Source organism: Panulirus ornatus, chromosome 30 (genome assembly GCF_036320965.1).
Source record: "Panulirus ornatus isolate Po-2019 chromosome 30, ASM3632096v1, whole genome shotgun sequence".
NCBI classification, from domain to species: Eukaryota; Metazoa; Arthropoda; class Malacostraca; order Decapoda; family Palinuridae; genus Panulirus; species Panulirus ornatus.
Window position 1 is genome coordinate 7,935,590 of NC_092253.1, and position 21,911 is coordinate 7,957,500.

The following is a 21,911-nucleotide window of genomic DNA, read 5'->3' on the forward strand; positions in this document are numbered from 1 at the left end:
GAGAGAGAGAAGGGTTAGCCAGTCTCCTGGATTGACTGAGAGAGAGAGAGAGAGAGAGAGAGAGAGAGAGAGAGAGAGAGAGAGAGAGAGAGAGAGAGAGAGAGAGAGAGAGAGAAGGGTTAGCCAGTCTCCTGGATTGACTGAGAGAGAGAGAGAGAGAGAGAGAGAGAGAGAGAGAGAGAGAGAGAGAGAGAGAGAGAGAGGTTAGCCAGTCTCCTGGATTGACTGAGAGAGAGAGAGAGAGAGAGAGAGAGAGAGAGAGAGAGAGAGAGAGAGAGAGATCAGCCAAGCGCACTCACTTGTAAACAACCACATTCAACACCACCACCCACTCTCACCTTCCCCCTCCACTCCCTCTCCACACTCCCTCTCTCCCCCACTCACAGCGCTGACCCAGCCCGACTAGGGATTCGAACCGGGGACTCCAGTTACTGGGCGTGGAAGACGTTACCAGTACACCACGTGGGGAGCTGTGTACACCTCACACATAAGCAGGGCGGTGACGTACATGTGCTACTGTACATGGTGACGTACATGTACTACTGTACATGGTGACGTACATGTTCTACTGTACATGGTGACGTACATGTTCTACTGTACATGGTGACGTACATGTACTACTGTACATGGTGACGTACATGTACTACTGTACATGGTGACGTACATGTTCTACTGTACATGGTGACGTACATGTACTACTGTACATGGTGACGTACATGTACTACTGTACATGGTGACGTACATGTACTACTGTACATGGTGTTGATGCTGTACTACCCCCACACACTACGTCTTCTCCCCCCTCCCCCCCTACAACCTGTTGACACCCCCCCATATTACCCCCCCCCTGTTGACCCCCCCACTTTACCCCCCCCCCCCCCCCCCCCCCCGCCAGCCAGCCAGGCTGGGGATGACGTCAGAGGTGACCTTGGTTGTCAAGGTGACCATTCACCTGGCCGGCAACAGACACACAGACACAGACACACAGACAGTCTGGTCGTGCTTGAAGCCTCGCAGCCTGACGGCACGCAAGGCTGATGTGATGGTCAAGATGTACGGGAATTCCGCCACTATGATCCGTGCGTGCAGAGTGAGGCAAACTGTCTTCCTCCTCTTGAGTCAATCTTGCTCCTCCTCCTTCTCCTCCTCCTCCTCCTCCCTCTAAGCCAATCTTCCTCCTCCTCCTTCCTTTAAACTAATCTTCCTCCTCCTTCTCCCTCTAAGCCAATCTTCCCCTTCTCCTTCCTCTAACCAATCTTCCTCCACCTCCTCCTCCCCCTTCCTCTAAACCAATGTTCTTCCTCCTCCTCCTTCCTCTAAACCAATCTTCCTCCTCCTCCTTCCTTTAAACTAATCTTCCTCCTCCTCCTCTTCCTCTAATCCAATCTTCCTCCTCCTCCTTCCTCTAAGCTAATCTTCCTCCTCCTCCTCTTCCTCCTCCTCCTTCCTCTAATCCAATCTTCCTCCTCCTCCTTCCTCTAAGCTAATCTTCCTCCTCCTCCTCCTTCCTCTAAGCTAATCTTCCTCCTCCTCCTCCTCCTTCCTCTAAGCTAATCTTCCTCCTCCTCCTCCTCCTCCTCCTTCCTCTAATCCAATCTTCCTCCTCCTCCTTCCTCTAAGCTAATCTTCCTCCTCCTCCTCCTTCCTCTAATCCAATCTTCCTCCTCCTCCTTCCTCTAATCCAATCTTCCTCCTCCTCCTTCCTCTAATCCAATCTTCCTCCTCCTCCTTCCTCTAATCCAATCTTCCTCCTCCTCCTTCCTCTAATCCAATCTTCCTCCTCCTCCTTCCTCTAAGCTAATCTTCCTCCTCCTCCTCCTCCTTCCTCTAAGCTAATCTTCCTCCTCCTCCTCCTCCTCCTCTAAGCTAATCTTCCTCCTCCTCCTCCTCGAGTTCACACGAGCAAGACCACCAGGCCTCAGAACCAACCCTGGACTCCACAATATTAATCACATTATAATGAAACTTCCATCAACACCCATTTTCCTCACCACACAACTTCATTATTAACAACGCCAAAATTATTCAATAATCATAACCAGTTTCATAATCATCCACGTATACGCCAAAATTATTCAATAATCACAACCAGTTTCATAATCATCCACGTAGACGCCAAAATTATTCAATAATCACAACCAGTTTCATAATCATCCACGTATACGCCAAAATTATTCAATAATCACAACCAGTTTCATAATCATCCACGTATACGCCAAAATTATTCAATAATCACAACCACAACTTCTTATCACGTCTCCCAAGACTTGTGTAAGACATCTTCGCCTCAGACACTGTCTCATCATAGTCAAATGTCTACGTCAGGCAGTTGGTAATGTCTAATTACCTATGGTGAAGGTGATTATCTAATGACTTAACTCTAATCAACTCCTGTGAGGTCAGGGTCTATATGTTTCCGACTATACCCGAGCGAGACTGGTTCGAAACATGTCTCGAATCTACATTAGACAGTGTTATCTCCATCACCTCTGGTTGATATATATATATATATATATATATATATATATATATATATATATATATATATATATATATATATATATATATATATATATATATATATTTATTATCTCTCGCTCAACAAAGGTCAAGACACGACCTTTGACCTGTTCACATGTGTAATTCTTGAAGTCTGTCCACTCACTCCGACACCCCCGGCGTCACCTTTGTGACTGACAACTCTCTTGCTTCGAATCCAGCGTCACCTTTGTGTCTCACAACTCATCCTTGCTGGCCAACCCACACCCTCCCAGCCTGAGTGAGTGAGTGAGGTGAGTGAGTGAGGTGAGTGAGGTGAGGTGAGTGAGTGAGTGAGTGAGGTGAGTGGGTGAATCCCTGACTCACCTTGATTCACTTGGATGACCTACCCCTCTGTCGCTCGGGTCAGCCACGTGACCTTTAAATCCCCTCTTTGACCTTCCTGACTCATAAGTGAGGGGAGCTAATGTGGCATATGACCCCCCCCTCCCCCCCAGGACCTGATCGACCGCTTCTAACAGTCTTAGTAACACACACACACACACACACACACACACACAAGAACCTCAAGACTGAGTGTATAGGATGGTGTCCCAGAGACCTTATAAGACCCACTCGGATGGTTCTGCGTGTACAGGAAGGTCTTAAGGACCTTACAAGACCCACTCGGATGGTCCTAGGTGTATACGAAGGTCTTAAGGACCTTATAAGACCCACTTGGATGGTTCTAAGACCCACTAGGATGGTTCTAAGACCCACTCGGGTGGTTGTAAGACCCACTTGGATGGTTCTAAGACCCACTAGGATGGTTCTAAGTGTATAGGAAGGTGTCCAGAAACCTTACAAGACTCACTCGGATGGTCTGAGTGTCCAGAAACCTTACAAGACCCACTCGGATGGTCTGGGTGTCCAGAAACCTTACAAGACCCACTCGGATGGTCTGGGTGTACAGAAACCTTACAAGACCCACTCGGATGGTCTGGGTGTCCAGAAACCTTACAAGACTCACTCGGATGGTTCTAAGACCCACTCGGATGGTTGTAAGACCCACCTGGATGGTTCTAAGACCCACTCGGGTGGTTCTGAGTGTACAGGAAAGTGTCCAGAAACCTTACAAGACTCACTCGGATGGTCTGGGTGTAGAGGGAGGTGACGAGGGCCTTGAGCCTCCTTGGGAGTGGGAGGGTGGCGACCTTGTCCTCGTCAGCGACCCTGGTCTTGATGGCCAGTCGACACAGTAGCTGGAGGGAGGCCACACGCCGGGAGACCCGCCCGATGTGCAGCTGCGCCCCCGTCGCCACGAAGACCCGCTTGTCGTTGTGGCCCCAGGTCAGCGCCGTCACCGGGTTCTGCAGGAGGAGGAGCAGCGGGGACACTGTACACTGATGACCAGGAGGAGGAGGAGCGGGGACACTGTACACTGATGATTAGGAGGAGGATGAGGAAGAGGAGGAAGAGGAGGAGGGATACTGTACATTGATGATCAAGAGGAGGAAGAGGAGGAGGGACACTGTACACTGATGATCAAGAGGAGGAAGAGGAGGAGGAAGAGGAGGAGGAACAGGAGGAGGGACACTGTACACTGATGATCAAGAGGAGGAAGAGGAGGAAGAAGAGGAGGAGGGACACTGTACACTGATGATCAAGAGGAGGAAGAGGAGGAGGAAGAAGAGGAGGAAGAAGAGGAGGAGGAAGAGGAGGAGGAAGAGGAGGAAGAAGAGGAGGAAGAAGAGCACGAAGAAGAGGAGGAAGAGGAGCACACAATCACTGACTATATACACTGATGATCAAGAGGAGGAGGAAGAGGAGAGAACCAATGGCGCTACACTGACCATACAGTTTTGAATGGGGTTCATGAGGCGTCAAAAGGTGAAGGGTTGGCCTCTGGTCACATGAGAACGTGAACTTTGAAAGAGAAAGACACACACACACACACACAGACCAAGCTATATAAACCTCTACAGGAAATAGAAACACACACACACACACACACACACACACACACAATGGCCACTGCTGTACGTATATAGAAAGAGAAATGATAATATTTTATCATATCTTCAGGTTCATACTAAAGAGACACAAATACATAGACAAAGGCTAGATCATAGAGTTCTATACACATACATATAAATACATACATACATACATATAGGATACACGTTTTCATACGAACATGTCAGCGCAACAGTGCGAAATACATACATATACATACATGTTTACATGTTGCATGAGGTTACAGTGGTATGCGTGACCTAGTATATGCATATGACCACGAGGAAAATGAAGCAGGATAAGTTCCCAAGTGCACTTTCGTGTCATAATCACATCATCAGGGGAGACACAAGAATGAGATAGAAAGACGTAAGAACGTATCTCTCCCTGATGATGTGATCATGACACGAAAGTACACTTGGCAACTTATCGTGGTTCAATATTCCTCGTGGTTAAGTGCCCATACATACATACATACATACTTCTCTTCATACACAAATGCTTCTCTCTCTCTCTCTCTCTCTCTCTCTCTCTCTCTCTCTCTCTCTCTCTCTCTCTCTCTCTCTCTCTCTCATACCCCCCTCTCTCCTCTCCCATTCCCCTCCCCCCCTCTTTCACCTCTCCCACAATCTCCCTCTCCCTCCTCCTCCTCCTCTCTCTCTCTCTCTCTCTCTCTCTCTCTCTCTCTCTCTCTCTCTCTCTCACCTCTCCCATACCCCTCACCTCTCCCATACCCCCTCTCTCACCTCTCCCATACCCCCCTCTCTCACCTCTCCCATACCCCCCTCTCTCACCTCTCCCATACCCCCCCTCTCACCTCTCCCATACCCCCCTCTCCCTCGGGAAGGGCGAGCGACCATTCTGAGGACGTATAACGCCTTTAATGATTGATTTCCATTCAGGTGGGAAGTGTGGCGCCTCTCCCTGACACTCTCCCCGTCCACACCTGTGGCCACGGGTGATGGGCGGGGGTGGGGGGAGCTGCAGCCAGCAGCGGGAGGAGCAGCACAGGTAATGGGGGGGGTCGGTCGCACAGCAGCACAGGTGTTGGGTACTGCCGCTCGACAACTCACACACACACACAGTAACGCCGGGGTGGCAGACCTGCTGCTGGTGGTGGTGTGGGTGGGTGGAGCAAGGAAACGCCGGAAGACCCACCTGACGGAGTGGCAGACGGTGGTGAGGGTGGAGCAAGCAAACGCCGGAAGACCCACCTGACGGAGTGGCAGACGGTGGTGAGGGTGGGTGGAGCAAGGAAACGCCGGAAGACCCACCTGACGGAGTGGCAGACGGTGGTGAGGGTGGGTGTAACAAGCAAACGACGGAAGACCCACCTGACAGAGTGGCAGATGGTGGGTGTAGCGGAGTGTCCCGGTCCTGGTGTAGAACTTGACCACGTTTCTGACGGGGTTGGCCGTGGCGGCTCCTACAGTACAACCTTCGTCAGGTAGGTGGCCAGCCACGGCAAGCACCTCACCTGAGTTGGTCCACTCTACCTGTAGGAGAAGCAGAGGGTGAACACATCGAAGTGACTGAGATGGTACATGGTACACTACACCTGTGGGGGTAAAGGACGGTACATGGTACACTACACCTGTGGGGGTAAAGGACGGTACATGGTACACTACACCTGTGGCGGTATGGACGGTACATGGTACACTACACCTGTGGGGGTAAAGGACGGTACATCTACAGTAGCGGTACAGGGTGTAGCGGTACCAGGTAAGGTGTGTCAGTGTAGCTCGGTGTAGGAAGGGAAGCGGGCCTAACCTGGACGCCCCTGAGGCCTGTTCTGATGACGGTGGGTGTGAGGTCATCATGGGTCCGCAGCAGGTACACCAGGCCCGTGTGGAAGACCACCGCCAGCAGCGAAGACCCCTCACCAGCTGCGGAGAGACAGAAAGAGAGATAATAACTCAACCTGCTTGAGAGAAAGAGAGATAATAACTCAACCTGCTTGAGAGAGAGAGAGATAATAACTCAACCTGCTTGAGAGAGATAGTAACTGAACCTGCTTGAGAGAGAGAGAGAGAGAGAGAGAGAGAGAGAGAGAGAGAGAGAGAGAGAGAGAGAGAGAGAGAGTTCACCTGGGGTTGAGGCCGACAGACCTGAGGGGGACGTGGCCGAAGGCTGATCACGAACACACCTGAAGGTGCAACGGTTTCAAGGCTGGGGAGGAGGAGGAGGTCTCTGATTGGGGGGTCTTTACTGGGTCCCTGACCCTTGAGCACGACGGTATACGACCCTTGAACACGACGGTATACGACCCTTGAACACGACGGTATACGACCCTTGAACACGACGGTATACGACCCTTGAACACGACGGTATACGACCCTTGAACACGACGGTATACGACCCTTGTTTGAAGAGAAAGGGAAATATTTTTATTACGGACATAATAAAGTAGTTTTCTGTCATATACGCGTTGTTGATGACTTAATGGAACCAGATAAAGAAATGTTGAGATCAAAGAATCTTTTTTTCTTTTTTTTTTTTTGTATATACTAAGACCACAGTGGCTGCTGAGGGAGTATCTTACAGAAAACGGGCAGGGGGAGGGAAACAAAAAAGGTATACTTCCTCTCTCTCTCTCTCTCTGTGTTGCGGGGAAATACACACACACACACACACACACACACACACACACACACACACACACACACACAAAAGAAAAAAATAATAATGTAAGATACAGTCAGGGTGGTAAACCCTTATTTAACATAGCCAATTATAAAGGCTTGGGTGAACGACTGTGAGATGGGCGGGACTTGTGTGAGAGAGAGAGAGAGAGATGGGGTGCCTCCCTCATCTCGTTGGAGAGTCTGACACCTAGGTATTTATATGATCATATAAACAATGGATATATATATGAGAGAGAGAGAGAGAGAGGATCATGGTGTGCACACACCTAATACACAATCAGGATTAAGGTGTTGGTTGTTAGGTTACGTTTGGCTGGTATTTCTCTTTTTTTTTTTATGTTAGCTGAGACTTGGTGGTGCCCCTCTCTCTCTCTCCCTCAGCTCTCACCAGACTTGATGCCCCTCTCCCTCCCCCTCCCTCAGCTCATCAGACCTAGTGCCCCTCTCCCTCAGCTCTCACCAGACTTGATGCCCCTCTCCTTCCCTCCTCCCTCAGCTCACCAGACCTGATGTCCCTCTCCCTCAGCTCACCAGACCTGATGCCCCTCTCCCTTTCCCTCAGCTCTCACCAGACCTGGTGCCCCTCTCCCTCAGCTCACCAGACTTGATGCCCCTCTCCCTTTCCCTCAGCTCTCACCAGACCTGATGCCCCTCTCCCTTTCCCTCAGCTCTCACCAGACCTGGTGCCCCTCTCCCTCAGCTCACCAGACCTGATGCCCCTCTCCCTTTCCCTCAGCTCTCACCAGACCTGGTGCCCCTCTCCCTCAGCTCACCAGACCTGATGCCCCTCTCCCTTTCCCTCAGCTCTCACCAGACCTGGTGCCCCTCTCCCTCAGCTCTCACCAGACTTGGTGCTGCTCTCTTCGTTCTCCTCCATCTTGAACTTGGGGCAGGACCATGCTAGGTCTGTGATGGCAGTGTCGTCCAGCAGCGGGACCTGAGAGACCATGGCCCCGTGCACGCCCATCACGATCACCATTCCCGACGTCGTCCCGAAGTATACCTGTCCACGGGGAATGGGCAAGAGGAGAGGGCGGTTAGACACACGCGTCAGGCGGGGGGGGTGGGGGGTGAGGACATCTAACGAGGGAAGGCGGTTAGATGGTGTGAGGACATCTAACGAGGGAAGGGGTTAGGGCATCTAATGATGGAGGCGTTAGATGGTGTTAGGAGATCTAATGAGGGAAGGGGTTAGATGGTGTTAGGACATCTAACGAGGGAAGGGGTTAGATGGTGTTAGGACATCTAACGAGGGAGGCGTTAGATGGTGTTAGGACATCTAACGAGGGAAGGGGTTAGATGGTGTTAGGACATCTAACGAGGGAGGCGTTAGATGGTGTTAGGACATCTAACGAGGGAAGGGGTTAGGGCATCTAATGATGGAGGCGTTAGATGGTGTTAGGAGATCTAATGAGGGAAGGGGTTAGATGGTGTTAGGACATCTAACGAGGGAAGGGGTTAGATGGTGTTAGGACATCTAACGAGGGAGGCGTTAGATGGTGTTAGGACATCTAACGAGGGAGGCGTTAGATGGTGTTAGTAGGGCAACTGGGGTGGGTGGATACCACTAGTAAACATATATTCCTGATGATATGGGAGTTAGAAGGGCTAAATGGGTAGTTAGGTGGGTAGTTAGACGGGCTAAATGGGTAGTTAGATGGGCTAGATGGGTATTTACATGGGCTAGATAGGTAGTTAGGGGGGCTACGTGGGTAGTTAGATGGGCTAGATGGGTAGTTAGATGGGCTAGGTGGGCATGTGGTTGATTAGGTCGGGTCGACACTTGTTAGAAATGCTAGCAAAGAGGTTAGATGGTGTTAGAAGGGCAACAGACCTAGGAGGGAGGGAGGGAGGGTGTTGGAGGAGTGAGACATCGTGTTGGAGATGGTTAGAAGGGTGTTGGAGGAGCGAGAAGTGGTGTTGGAGATGGTTAGAAGGGCGTTGGAGGAGAGACATGGTGTTGGAGATGGTTAGAAGGGTGTTGAAGGAGTGAGACATGGTGTTGGAGATGGTTAGAAGGGTGTTGAAGGAGTGAGACATGGTGTTGGAGATGGTCAGAAGGATGCTGGAGGAGAGACATGGTGTTAGAGATGGTTAAAAGGGTGTTGAAGGAGAGAGACATGGTGTTAGAGATGGTTAGAAAGGTGATGGAAGAGCGATACATGGTGTTGGAGATGGTTAGAAGGGTGTTGGAGGAGTGAGACATGGTGTTGGAGATGGTTAGAAGGGTGTTGGAGGTGTCATAAGTGCGTCAGGAGTGGCAGAAGGCTACAAGGGGCCACTATGAAAAACAGAACCTTGAAAACACACGTCCCGTTTTCTTACGGTCATTCAAGAACATAATGTGTGTGTGTGTGTGTGTGTGTGTGATATTATCTATGTCAAAAGAAAGAATACTTAACATACGTTCAGACCTATCATTACTTTCTACTTCATCATCATCATCATCATCTCTCTCTCTCTCTCTCTCTCTCTCTCTCTCTCTCTCTCTCTCTCTCTCTCTCTCTCTCTCTCTCTCCAGTAGCCTCAATCATCCTTCTGTTTCTCTTTCCACCTCCTCACCAATGTCTGCTTGCCTCACACTCTCCCCTCATCATTGTCTGCTTGCCTCACACTCTCCCCTCATCATTGTCTGCTTGCCTCACACTCTCCCCTCATCATTGTCTGCTTGCCTCACACTCTCCCCTCATCATTGTCTGCTTGCCTCACACTCTCCCCTCACCAATGTCTGCTTGCCTCACACTCTCCCCTCATCATTGTCTGCTTGCCTCACACTCTCCCCTCATCATTGTCTGCTTGCCTCACACTCTCCCCTCATCATTGTCTGCTTGCCTCACATACACTCTCCCCTCACCAATGTCTGCTTGCCTCATCCTCTCCCCTCACCATTGTCTGCTTGCCTCACATACACTCTCCCCTCACCAATGTCTGCTTGCCTCATCCTCTCCCCTCACCAATGTCTGCTTGCCTCACACTCTCCCCTCATCATTGTCTGCTTGCCTCACACACACACTCTCCCCTCATCATTGTCTGCTTGCCTCACACACACACTCTCCCCTCACCAATGTCTGCTTGCCTCACACACACACTCTCCCCTCATCATTGTCTGCTTGGCTCACACACACACTCTCCCCTCACCATTGTCTGCTTGCCACACTCTCCCCTCACCAATGTCTGCTTGCCACACTCTCTCCCCTCATCATTGTCTGCTTGCCTTACACACACACTCTCCCCTCATCATTGTCTGCTTGCCTCACACTCTCCCCTCACCAATGTCTGCTTGCCTCACACACACTCTCCCCTCACCAATGTCTGCTTGCTTCACACACACTCTCCCCTCACCAATGTCTGCTTGCCTCACACTCTCCCCTCACCAATGTCTGCTTGCCTCACACTCTCCCCTCACCAATGTCTGCTTGCCTCACACTCTCCCCTCACCAATGTCTGCTTGCCTCACACTCTCCCCTCACCAATGTCTGCTTGCCACACTCTCCCCTCACCAATGTCTGCTTGCCTCACACTCTCCCCTCATCATTCTCTCCAATCACCTCACGACATCTGCTCTCCCTTTCTACTCTCCCTGTGTAACACCTTAACTTCCATCCCTCCTCCCCTCCCTCCATCAATCCCCATCCCTCCTCCCCTCCCTCCATCAATCCCCATCCCTCCTCCCCTCCCTCCATCAATCCCCATCCCCTATCCTCCCCTCCCTCCATCAATCCCCATCCCCTATCCTCCCTCTCCTCCTCCTCACCTGATGGTCCTCGGGGGTGAAGACCCCGGAGGTGATGGTCGACTGGAGGTTGAGCATCGAGGACCAATATCTCTGGCCGGCCACAGACCCCACCAGCACGAACCCGTCCTGTGTGCAAAGACCATATCGTCACACCTGAACTTATATATATATATATATATATATATATATATATATATATATATATATATATATATATATATATATATATATATATATATATATATATATATAAATATATATATATATATATATATATATATATATATATATATATATATATATATATATTTATATATATATATATATATATATATATATATATATATATATATATATATATATATATATATATATATATATATATATATATATAAGCCTCACAGTTGTATTAATAAAGGATTAATTATAAGAGAAAAATAAATGTTAAGTGACACCCTTCAGATGCAACAATACAGGATCACATATTATAAAAATACAGAGTTCCCTGCTCAGCTGATCCACCACAGACAGACAGACAGACAGACAGACAGCTAGATAGACAGATAGACAGACAGACAGACAGACAGACAGATAGACAGATAGACAGCCAGATAGACAGACAGATAGACAGACACAGACTCAGCTGTGGAGGGAAGACCCTGTAATATGGAATGTAAACACGGCTGTTATCGGCAGCGGGACACCTCCCTCCTCCTCCAGCTGGTACTGGTGCTGTTCTACTCTGCTGACCTCCCCTCCCTCCTCCTGCTGTTCTACTCTGCTGGCCTCCCCTCCCTCCTCCCGCTGTTCTACTCTGCTGGCCTCCCCTCCCTCCTCCCGCTGTTCTACTCTGCTGGCCTCCCCTCCCTCCTCCCGCTGTTCTACTCTGCTGGCCTCCCCTCCCTCCTCCTGCTGTTCTACTCTGCTGGCCTCCCCTCCCTCCTCCTGCTGTTCTACTCTGCTGGCCTCCCCTCCCTCCACCCGCTGTTCTACTCTGCTGGCCTCCCCTCCCTCCTCCTGCTGTTCTACTCTGCTGGCCTCCCCTCCCTCCACCCGCTGTTCTACTCTGCTGGCCTCCCCTCCCTCCACCCGCTGTTCTACTCTGCTGACCTCCCCTCCCTCCTCCTGCTGTTCTACTCTGCTGACCTCCCCTCCCTCCTCCCGCTATTCTACTCTGCTGGCCTCCCCTCCCTCCTCCTGCTGTTCTACTCTGCTGGCCTCCCCTCCCTCCTCCTGCTGTTCTACTCTGCTGGCCTCCCCTCCCTCCTCCCACTGTTCTACTCTGCTGACCTCCCCTCCCTCCACCCGCTGTTCTACTCTGCTGGCCTCCCCTCCCTCCTCCTGCTGTTCTACTCTGCTGGCCTCCCCTCCCTCCACCCGCTGTTCTACTCTGCTGGCCTCCCCTCCCTCCTCCTGCTGTTCTACTCTGCTGGCCTCCCCTCCCTCCATCCGCTGTTCTACTCTGCTGGCCTCCCCTCCCTCCTCCCGCTGTTCTACTCTGCTGGCCTCCCCTCCCTCCTCCCGCTGTTCTACTCTGCTGGCCTCCCCGCTGGTAAATAGCTGTGACATAAGAGAGAAATCCTTATCGCTCCAGTGTGACATAGTCCATTGTACTGCCTCTGACCTGAGCTACTAATGTGAAGCGGAATGTGTACAATACTGATGTACATGTGTACGTAATACTAACGTGTACATAGCATTGTGTACAATACTGATGTGCATACGTACGTCATATCTATGTGTACATAATATTGTGTACAATACTGATGTACATATGTACGTAATAGTAACGTGTACATAACATTGTGTACAATACTGATGTACATATGTACGTAATACTAACGTGTACATAACATTGTGTACAATACTGGTGTACATATGTACGTAATATAACGTATTAACTGTACAATACTATTGTACATATGTACGCAATACCAACATGTACATTACACTGTGTACAATACTGATGTACATATGTCCACATTACCGTGTACATAACTGTGTACAATACTGATGCACATAGGTACATAACATGAAAGTATACATAAATACAAGATATACGTAACACCAATGTGTACGTATGACACCAAGAACATATACAGATAGTAGATAATGAACATATCGTAGTAGACATTGACAATGTCAGTATATACATGTTATAAAACATCAACTTAGAACAGAATTATAACATCTTATTGTTATAGAACAAGTGGCCATCTAGCAAATAGACTCGAGGTATTCTATCTCTTAAAAATCATTTAATTTTTTCCCTCTCCCCTTCCCTTCCCTCACACCCATGTCTCTCTCTCTCTCTCTCTCTCTCTCTCTCTCTCTCTCTCTCTCCTCTCTCTCTCTCTCTCTCTCTCTCCCACATGGACTTTTGGAAATCTGAACTAGATACATAAAGAGAGAGGTAGATAGATAAATAGATAGAGATAGATAGATAAATAGAGAGAGAGAGAGAGAGAGAGAGAGAGAGAGAGAGAGAGAGAGAGAGAGAGAGAGAGAGAGAGAGAGAGAGAGTATTACACTGGTGTTGCCCCATCTGTTAACCTTCAGTATACACACACACACACACACACACACACACAGTGCACACCGCCCCCCCCCCAGAGGGGTCGTAGTTTAGAGTTGCGACCCATCAGTCTAAAGTGCCTGGGTTCGAATCCCTGGACAGGGCTGTAACTGACGACATCTGACCCAGCTCCTCGTTGACTCATGTTTATGAGTGTGTGTGTGTGTGTGTGTGTGTGTGTGTGTGTGTGTGTCCCGTTTAAAGATTATATGCGTTAAAAACAGTAAACAGTAAACCTATTCCCACCATCAGAAAGGGAGGGAAAAGGGAGGGAAAAGGGAGGGAAAATATTCCACCTTTTCAAACAGCTGGAGAAAGTGGCAACTCTTTATCAGATCAAGAGGGGCGTATCCTCCTCCAGCGACGCGGGAGGGAATATCGCCTCTCCGCACCCAGTGACGTAGGGCGAATAAATCGCGCCGCGCTTGCATCCGAACTTGTGGGTTACGTCCTTTTAGAACAACATCTCTCTCTCTCTCTCTCTCTCTCTCTCTCTCTCTCTCTCTCTCTCTCTCTCTCTCTCTCTCTCTCTCTCTCCCACAAACGGAACAGAGGAACGGAGGAACAGACCGGGGCCCATATGGACATGGGGAACAGAGGAACTATAAAAAAACAAGTTTATAGAACAAATAAATAGATAAATATTTTTAACTTTAGGGCACGTAAGGAAATTCTCGAGAATTACCCTATCTATCTACGTATCTATCTATCTACGTAACTATCTATCTACGTATCTATCTCTATATAACAGCCAATTTCCCTTGCAAATGGTCAGGCAATGAGCGATTAGCCTAATTCCATAAGGTTAAGTAATAATAATAATAATAATAATAATAATAATAATAATAATAATGAATATATAATGATAATAAATTTTTTTTTTTTTTTCATACTATTCGCCATTTCCCGCATTAGCGAGGTAGCGCTAAGAACAGAGGACTGGGCCTTTGAGGGAATATCCTCACCTGGCCCCCTTCTCTGTTCCTTCTTTTGGAAAAAAAAAAAAAAAAAAAAAAAAAAACGGGAGGGGAGGATTTCCAGCCCCCCGCTCCCTTCCCTTTTAGTCGCCTTCTACGACACGCAGGGAATACGTGGGAAGTATTCTTTCTCCCCTATCCCCAGGGATATCAATAATTATCATATTACTACTACTACTACTACTACTACTACTAATAATAATAATAATAATAATAATAATAATAATAATTATAAAATACCAAAAAAACTTATTCTACAGTTAAGTTCGAATCAAGAGAGTCATTAGCCACTTAATTAGTTCGTTAATTACTGGACACTGACGTTTTTCTTTTATCTTTTACGTTAACTAAGATATCGCGAGTAAGTGAACGCCCAAAAGGCCATCTTAATAACGCTATATATATATATATATATATATATATATATATATATATATATATATATATATATATATATATATATTCCTGAGTCCACTGGGAAAATGGAACACGACAAGTTCCCAAGTGCACTTTCGTGCAATAATCATATAATGACTAATATCTAACAAGATATACGTTGATGTATATAAATGTGTATGTGGGTGGGGTTGGGCCATTCCTTGACTCCTTGCGCTACCTCGCTGACGCGGGAGACGGCGATGAAGTATATGTATTGAGTTGACCTGACGGAGAACAGGAGGGCCTAATGTGTCATATCCGATGCCCAAATGTGTGAGCGACAGGGAGGAGAAACATGTCGTTAAATCGTCAGTTTTAAAGTTGTCTATTAAAAGACAAGAAGGAAGGACGTGTTTTGGTTTTTCCCTCATACACAGAGACGGACAGACAGACAGACACACACACACACACACACACACACACATACACACATACAATATATATATATATATATACATATATATATATATATATATATATATATATATATATATATATATATATATATATATATATATATACGTCCAAGTGATAGGAGGTCAGGGAGGTGTTGTGGAGAGTGACAAAAGACGAAAAATAAAAAAGAAATGAGAGAATATTTCCCGCGCTGGTGTGGTGGTAAGATGCAGGTGATCGCCAGGGATAAAATTGAAGTGTTTTGTTTTCCGCTTCCAGGAAACTGTGCAGCGCTGGTAAAAACATAGTCAGGTTCTCGGAGGGGAGAAAAAAGAAAAATAAATTCCTTCAACCGAGCGATAATCGAATGAAATGGTGTCGTCAAGGAACGGGTGGAGAAAGAATACTATGGTTTGTTTAACTGTATTGGGCAACTGTGATCTCCGTGGCGGACGGGAAGATGGAAGGGTTACAGCACTATGTAATATCATTCTCAAATTACAGGGATACATAAGCATAATAAAGATACTAACTGACAGAAATATATGAATATAATTATTTAGAAAATAGTATGAAGCGTGAAATTCATCCGTTTTAAGAATAAGTGACAACAAGTCGACAATATCTAGGCTTGTGGTCCGTTGTGGACACAGCGGGGGGGGGGGAAACAAAGATGGCGGATTGAACCAGCGGATTGTTTGGAAGTTTGAAGAGATAGAAGGCTATACCCGGGAACTTCCTGGTCTCATGGAGGAGAAAATAAAAAGCGTGGTAGTCAAACAGTTAACTGGCAAGACATTTTTCTTCACCGTGAACTTTACAGCGGTGATAACAACGCCTTGTGGCGTAGATATAATAGTAGATATAAACAAACCGGGGCTCTATCAGGGTAGATTTATCTACCTACACTGTACTTAGAGTTAATTACAATTAGGTAATTACAGATGAAAGCCATCTGCTGTATTATCCTGTCTCCATCTATGGTGGTGGGTGGGGGAGGAGCGAGCCTTCTGCTGTACTATCCTGTCTCCATCTATATAATGGTGGGTGAGGGAGGGAGGGAGGAGGAGCCTTCTACTTTACTATCTCCATCTATATAGATTAGGAATATAGATTAGTCTTATCGTCATCCAGCAGATAACCCCGTCATACGTCATTTGTCATACCTATGTGCTAAGGTCTTATCTCTCTCTCTCTCTCTCTCTCTCTCTCTCTCTCTCTCTCTCTCTCTCTCTCTCTCTCTCTCTCTCTCTCTCTTTCCCACCCTCGTGGTACCAAGGTTACTGGAAGAAGGTATGACGGTAGAAGGAAAATAGAAATCCACAGCATAGCTGTTACGTAAAGAAAAATTAATTTAGCAGACGACATAACGGTTCATCCTCGCGTGGTCCGGCGCTACACAGAAACTGTGGGAAGCGGCGCACACCCACCCGCGAAGCCATAGGTCAAAGGCTGGGTAATGAGATGCATGATTAATTTAAATCATGCAGAGCTGGGTGAGGAATGCATGATTAATGAACTGATGAATTTTCATCATACCTCCACAAAATTAAGACATGGACAAAGAACCATTCTTGTTTTAATGAAGTTTAGAAATTTAAAAATCAAAAATCTAAACTTAATCAATATATCCAAAGTTAGAGTGTTAATTAAAAATCTAAACTTAATCAACATATCCAAAGTTTGAGTGTCAATTTAAAAAAAATGGTCATAAATCCATAAATTTTAAATTTTTTAAATTTTTGACTGAATTAAACCGTCTTTAAACCTCTAAATTAACCACCCTAATATACTTTATATCATCTTTGTGTAAAATACGGAAAAAATGAGTAAATTAGAATTTTGAAGTAAAATGTCAGTTTTAATTTCATACACAAAGTTTTTAAGTCCATTTATTTCGTTTCACGTGGAAGAAAACGTCATTAACGAAAAAAAAACCCTCGTTTTCTACAAGGATCTCTTCTCTTCAGCATCCATTATTATCAATTATCATTATCATCATCATTATCAAAATTATCATATTATAATTACAGTATTATTATCATAATTATTATCAGTATCATTTTGTTTGTCAATATCATTACTACTATAATTATAACTATTGAATTATCATTATTATTTTGTTAGTCAATATCATTATTACTATAATTATAATTAGTGAATTATTATTATCAGTGAAATAAGTTTGTATAAAAGATGAAAACAAACTGAAAACAGAAGACGACCCAAGATCCTCTCTCCCTCTCGTCAGGAGAATCCAATCCCACGTAGGAGGATACTGAGTAGGGTTCGAACCCCCTCCCCCTGGAGCGATGCTAACCTGGTAACAGATGAGCGCCATGCGACCATCATGGCTCCAGGAGAAGTGGGTGACGGGCGTATTCCGGTCGTTTATGAGTTCGATGCTCCAGCGTCCCTCGTACTTGATCCAGACGAAGATGATGCCCGAGGAGTCGCACGTCGCCAGCTTCTGGTAAGGCTCGTTCCACTTGACCAGCGTCACCTGCAGGAGAGAGAGACACTGAGACACAGCGGCACCCGCAACATACATGACGGAGGGGAGAACGTCACCCGCAACACACATAATGGATGCTAGGGAGGGAGAACGTCATCCGCAACACACATAATGGATTCTAGGGAGGGAGAACGTCACCCGCAACACACATGATGGATGCTAGGGAGGGAGAACGTCACCCCTGCAACACACATAATGGATTCTAGGGAGGGAGAACGTCACCCGCAACACACATGATGGATGCTAGGGAGGGAGAACGTCACCTGCAACACACATGGTGGATGCTAGGGAGGGAGAACGTTACCCGCAACACACATGATGAATGCTAGGGAGGGAGAACGTCACCCGCAACACACGACTCGTATTTGGGGAAGGGAGGGGGAGGGGAAGGGGGAAGTCGTGACCTGCAACACAGAAAATATAGCAAAAACATGGCATTGATATTCTAACAGAAAACGCAGGTTACTATCTATCTATCTATCTATCTATCTATCTATCTATATATATATATATATATATATATATATATATATATATATATATATATATATATATATAGTGAATAGATTACGTCACAGATCATACATTATTCACACCACAGGAAATTACGACGAATACTGAGGCCCTGAAGATAAAGAGGTCTCCATTTTGTTTTATAAAGAAAACGCTAAAGACACAAAAAATGGACAAAGAAAACGGACTTAAAAAATCAAATGAGGACACGAAGGGGACACAGAAAGTCCCCAAAACAGAAAACGGAGGGAAAAAATATATATAACCAAACTAGAAAACGGGCATAGAATACATCAGGAAGAGAAAACGGAGGGACAAAATAAATATGGGTCACTAAAACATGAAACGAACGCAGTAAATGTCTTCATCAACTTGAAAGAGAGAGAGAGAGAGAGAGAGAGAGAGAGAGAGAGAGAGAGAGAGAGAGAGAGAGAAGGGGGAAACTCAAACCCTTCAGCTTCCATTCTCTCTCTCTCTCTCTCTCTCTCTCTCTCTCTCCTTCACCCTCTGTTCTCCCAAATTAAAGGAGGAGGGGGAGGGGGGGGGCCTTCTCTCTCGGGCTTCAAACCCCCTCCCCCCCCATCCGTCACCCCCCCAACCCAACCCCATCAACAGAGTTAATCACCCATTTAATGGGGGGATGATGATGGGGGGATGGGGGGTAGTAGAAGGTAACCACCCATTTAATGGGGGGATGATTTAGGGGGGGGTAAGGGTAGTTCTCAAACCTTGTACAGTTTGAAACCCATCCCGGAATGTCCCATATCCCACACCGTCCCTTAAAAAGTTTATATACTTTCTAAACTTCCATTAGTTTTACCCGTACCTTAAAAAGTTTATATACTTTCTAAACATCCATTAGTTTTTCCCGTACCTTAAAAAGTTTATATACTTTCTAAACTTCCATTAGTTTTCCCGTACCTTAAAAAGTTTATATACTTTCTAAACTTCCATTAGTTTTACCCGTACCTTAAAAAGTTTATATACTTTCTAAACTTCCATTAGTTTTACCCGTACCTTAAAAAGTTTATATACTTTCTAAACATCCATTAGTTTTTCCCGTACCTTAAAAAGTTTATATACTTTCTAAACTTCCATTAGTTTTCCCGTACCTTAAAAAGTTTATATACTTTCTAAACTTCCATTAGTTTTCCCGTACCTTAAAAAGTTTATATACTTTCTAAACCTCCATTAGTTTTACCCGTACCTTAAAAAGTTTATATACTTTCTAAACTTCAATTAGTTTTTCCCATACCTTAAAAAGTTTATATACTTTCTAAACTTCAATTAGTTTTTCCCATACCTTAAAAAGTTTATATACTTTCCAAACTTCCATTAGTTTCTTGTTCGTAACCTTTAAAAAAAAGAAGTATATACACTTTCCACTAATGAACAGATCCGGTAGTGCTGCATCTATCAATAGTTCATCTATGATAAAAGTACTGAATTATAATATCGTAGAAATTACTTTTAATTTACGTAAATCATCTTCGTCCAGGAAGCGTTTCTACTTCGTAAATACAGGTTGGGTTATGGTCCTTTGTTTACACAGTTCAGAAAGCCAACAAATATGGAAGGATACACATATGTGACTGTCTATACACATATGTGACTGTCTACCTTCATATGTGACTGTTTACCTTAATATGTGACTGTTTACCTTCATATGTGACAGTCTGCCTTCATATGTGACTCACTACTCATATGTGACTTATCTCTCTTCACATATATGTGACCATTTACCTATACATTCACATGTGCCTATCTATGTACCTTCACATATGACTGTCAAGATTTATACTCCCCTCACCCTTGCCCCTCCCCTCATCCTAGTCCTTCTCCACAGTCCAGCCCTCCCCCCTCCTTCACCCTAGCTTCTCCCCTCACCCATTCTTTTCCCTCACCTTAACCCCTCCCCTCACCCTATTCTTTCCCCTCCCCTAAGTCTCTCCCTACTCCTCCCCTCACCTCAGCATCTCCCCTCACCCTAGCCCTTCTCCACAGTCCAGCCCTCCCCCCTCCTTCACCCTAGCTTCTCCCCTCACCCTAACTACTCCCCCTCACCCATTCTCTTACCTCACCTTAGCCCCTACCCTCACCCTATCCTTTCCCCTCACCTTAGCCTCTCCCCTCACCCTAGCCTCTCCCTCCACCCTACTCCTCCCCTCACCTTTGCCTCTCCCTCCACCCTACTCCTCCCCTCACCTTAGCATCTCCCCTCACCCTAGCCTCTCCCCTCCTCACTTCCCCTCGTTACCCCTGGGGTCATTTTTTCCTAATCTCCTCAACCAGCAGCTCCATCCACCCCTCACAAGGCGGTCTGGGATGGCTTCTCAGCTCTCCCCCTCTCCCTTCCCCTCTCTCTCTCTCTCTCTCTCTCTCTCTCTCTCTCTCTCTCTCTCTCTCTCTCTCTCTCTCCCTTCCTGTGATCTCAGCACAGACACAGAACGGCAAAGTCAAAACGCGTGATGTCAACGTTGAGCCAGAGGGCGAGGTGTGTCAACAACGTTGAGCCAGAGGGCGAGGTGTGTGTGTGTGTGTAGCCAGGCACGACCGGCAAGAGTACACACAAAATGGCCCATAATAACATAGTACAATAACAAAGTACAATAATTACGTAATTAGAGCCAACACCTGTTTTATATACGACACACACACACACACACACACACACACACACACACACACACACACAGAGCTTTGTTATAATTAGATAACTAGTAACTAACATAACCCCCTCCCCCCCCCAGTTCTGTAATAACTGTACTACCTGAACTGTGTATTGTTAGCCGAAGAGGTTGCCAAAATTCAATAAACAGCTCTTTATTAATTTATTTATCTCCACACAGATTCACATACACATATATCAAAGTATATAAGAAAAACAATGTATATATATATATATATATATATATATATATATATATATATATATATATATATATTAATGAGAACATGAGAACATCTCAAATGAGTGATAATATGAGAACACCTCACAATGAGTGAGAAATATCCAGAAATGAGGGAATGGAACACACAGACAATCATGAGAGAATTAAAAACTCCTCATAACTCTACCTCATGGATACACCATGTGTACGACAATGAACAGAAAAAACTCATTGAACAGAAGCCGTTGAACCGTTGCAACGGTGAGATAATAGAGCACTACGGTGAGATAACAGAACACAACGGTGAGATAACAGAGCAGAACAGTGTGTTGGAACCCCTTGGAGAAAAATACATTTGAAATTATTCTATATATATATATATATATATATATATATATATATATATATATATATATATATATATATATATTCATGAAGATATGAGAATCCATTGTGAGAATATAGCGACTCATTAAGGTTAGGACTGTGTGATGTAAAACATGGAACACAGGAATGGAACACAGCTACATACAGAGAAGAACAGTATTGTTCAAATACAAGGAACACAGGAATGGAACACTGTTATATACAGAGAACAACAGTATTGTTCAAATACAAGGAACACAGGAATGGAACACTGTTATATACAGAGAAGAACAGTATTGTTCAAATACAAGGAAGATACGCGCATGATCTACTTGTAGGTACACGTACGTAGGTAGTCTGTCTCT

General features: G+C 45.9%; 1 protein-coding gene across 1 annotated transcript in view; it reads right to left on the bottom strand.

Annotated features, from left to right (window-relative positions):
* The window catches only part of Tusp (WD40 superfamily protein Tusp), a 169,908-nt gene that overhangs the window by 31,653 nt on the left and 116,344 nt on the right, over nucleotides 1-21,911 (bottom strand). Inside the window, exons 4-9 of the mRNA XM_071679677.1 lie at nucleotides 17,582-17,764; nucleotides 10,894-11,001; nucleotides 7,983-8,142; nucleotides 6,265-6,380; nucleotides 5,829-5,990; nucleotides 3,624-3,848 (exon numbers count right to left, since the gene is read on the bottom strand). Of these exons, the coding sequence (XP_071535778.1) occupies nucleotides 3,624-3,848; nucleotides 5,829-5,990; nucleotides 6,265-6,380; nucleotides 7,983-8,142; nucleotides 10,894-11,001; nucleotides 17,582-17,764 (954 nt within the window). The remainder of the gene's footprint in view (nucleotides 1-3,623; nucleotides 3,849-5,828; nucleotides 5,991-6,264; nucleotides 6,381-7,982; nucleotides 8,143-10,893; nucleotides 11,002-17,581; nucleotides 17,765-21,911) is intronic.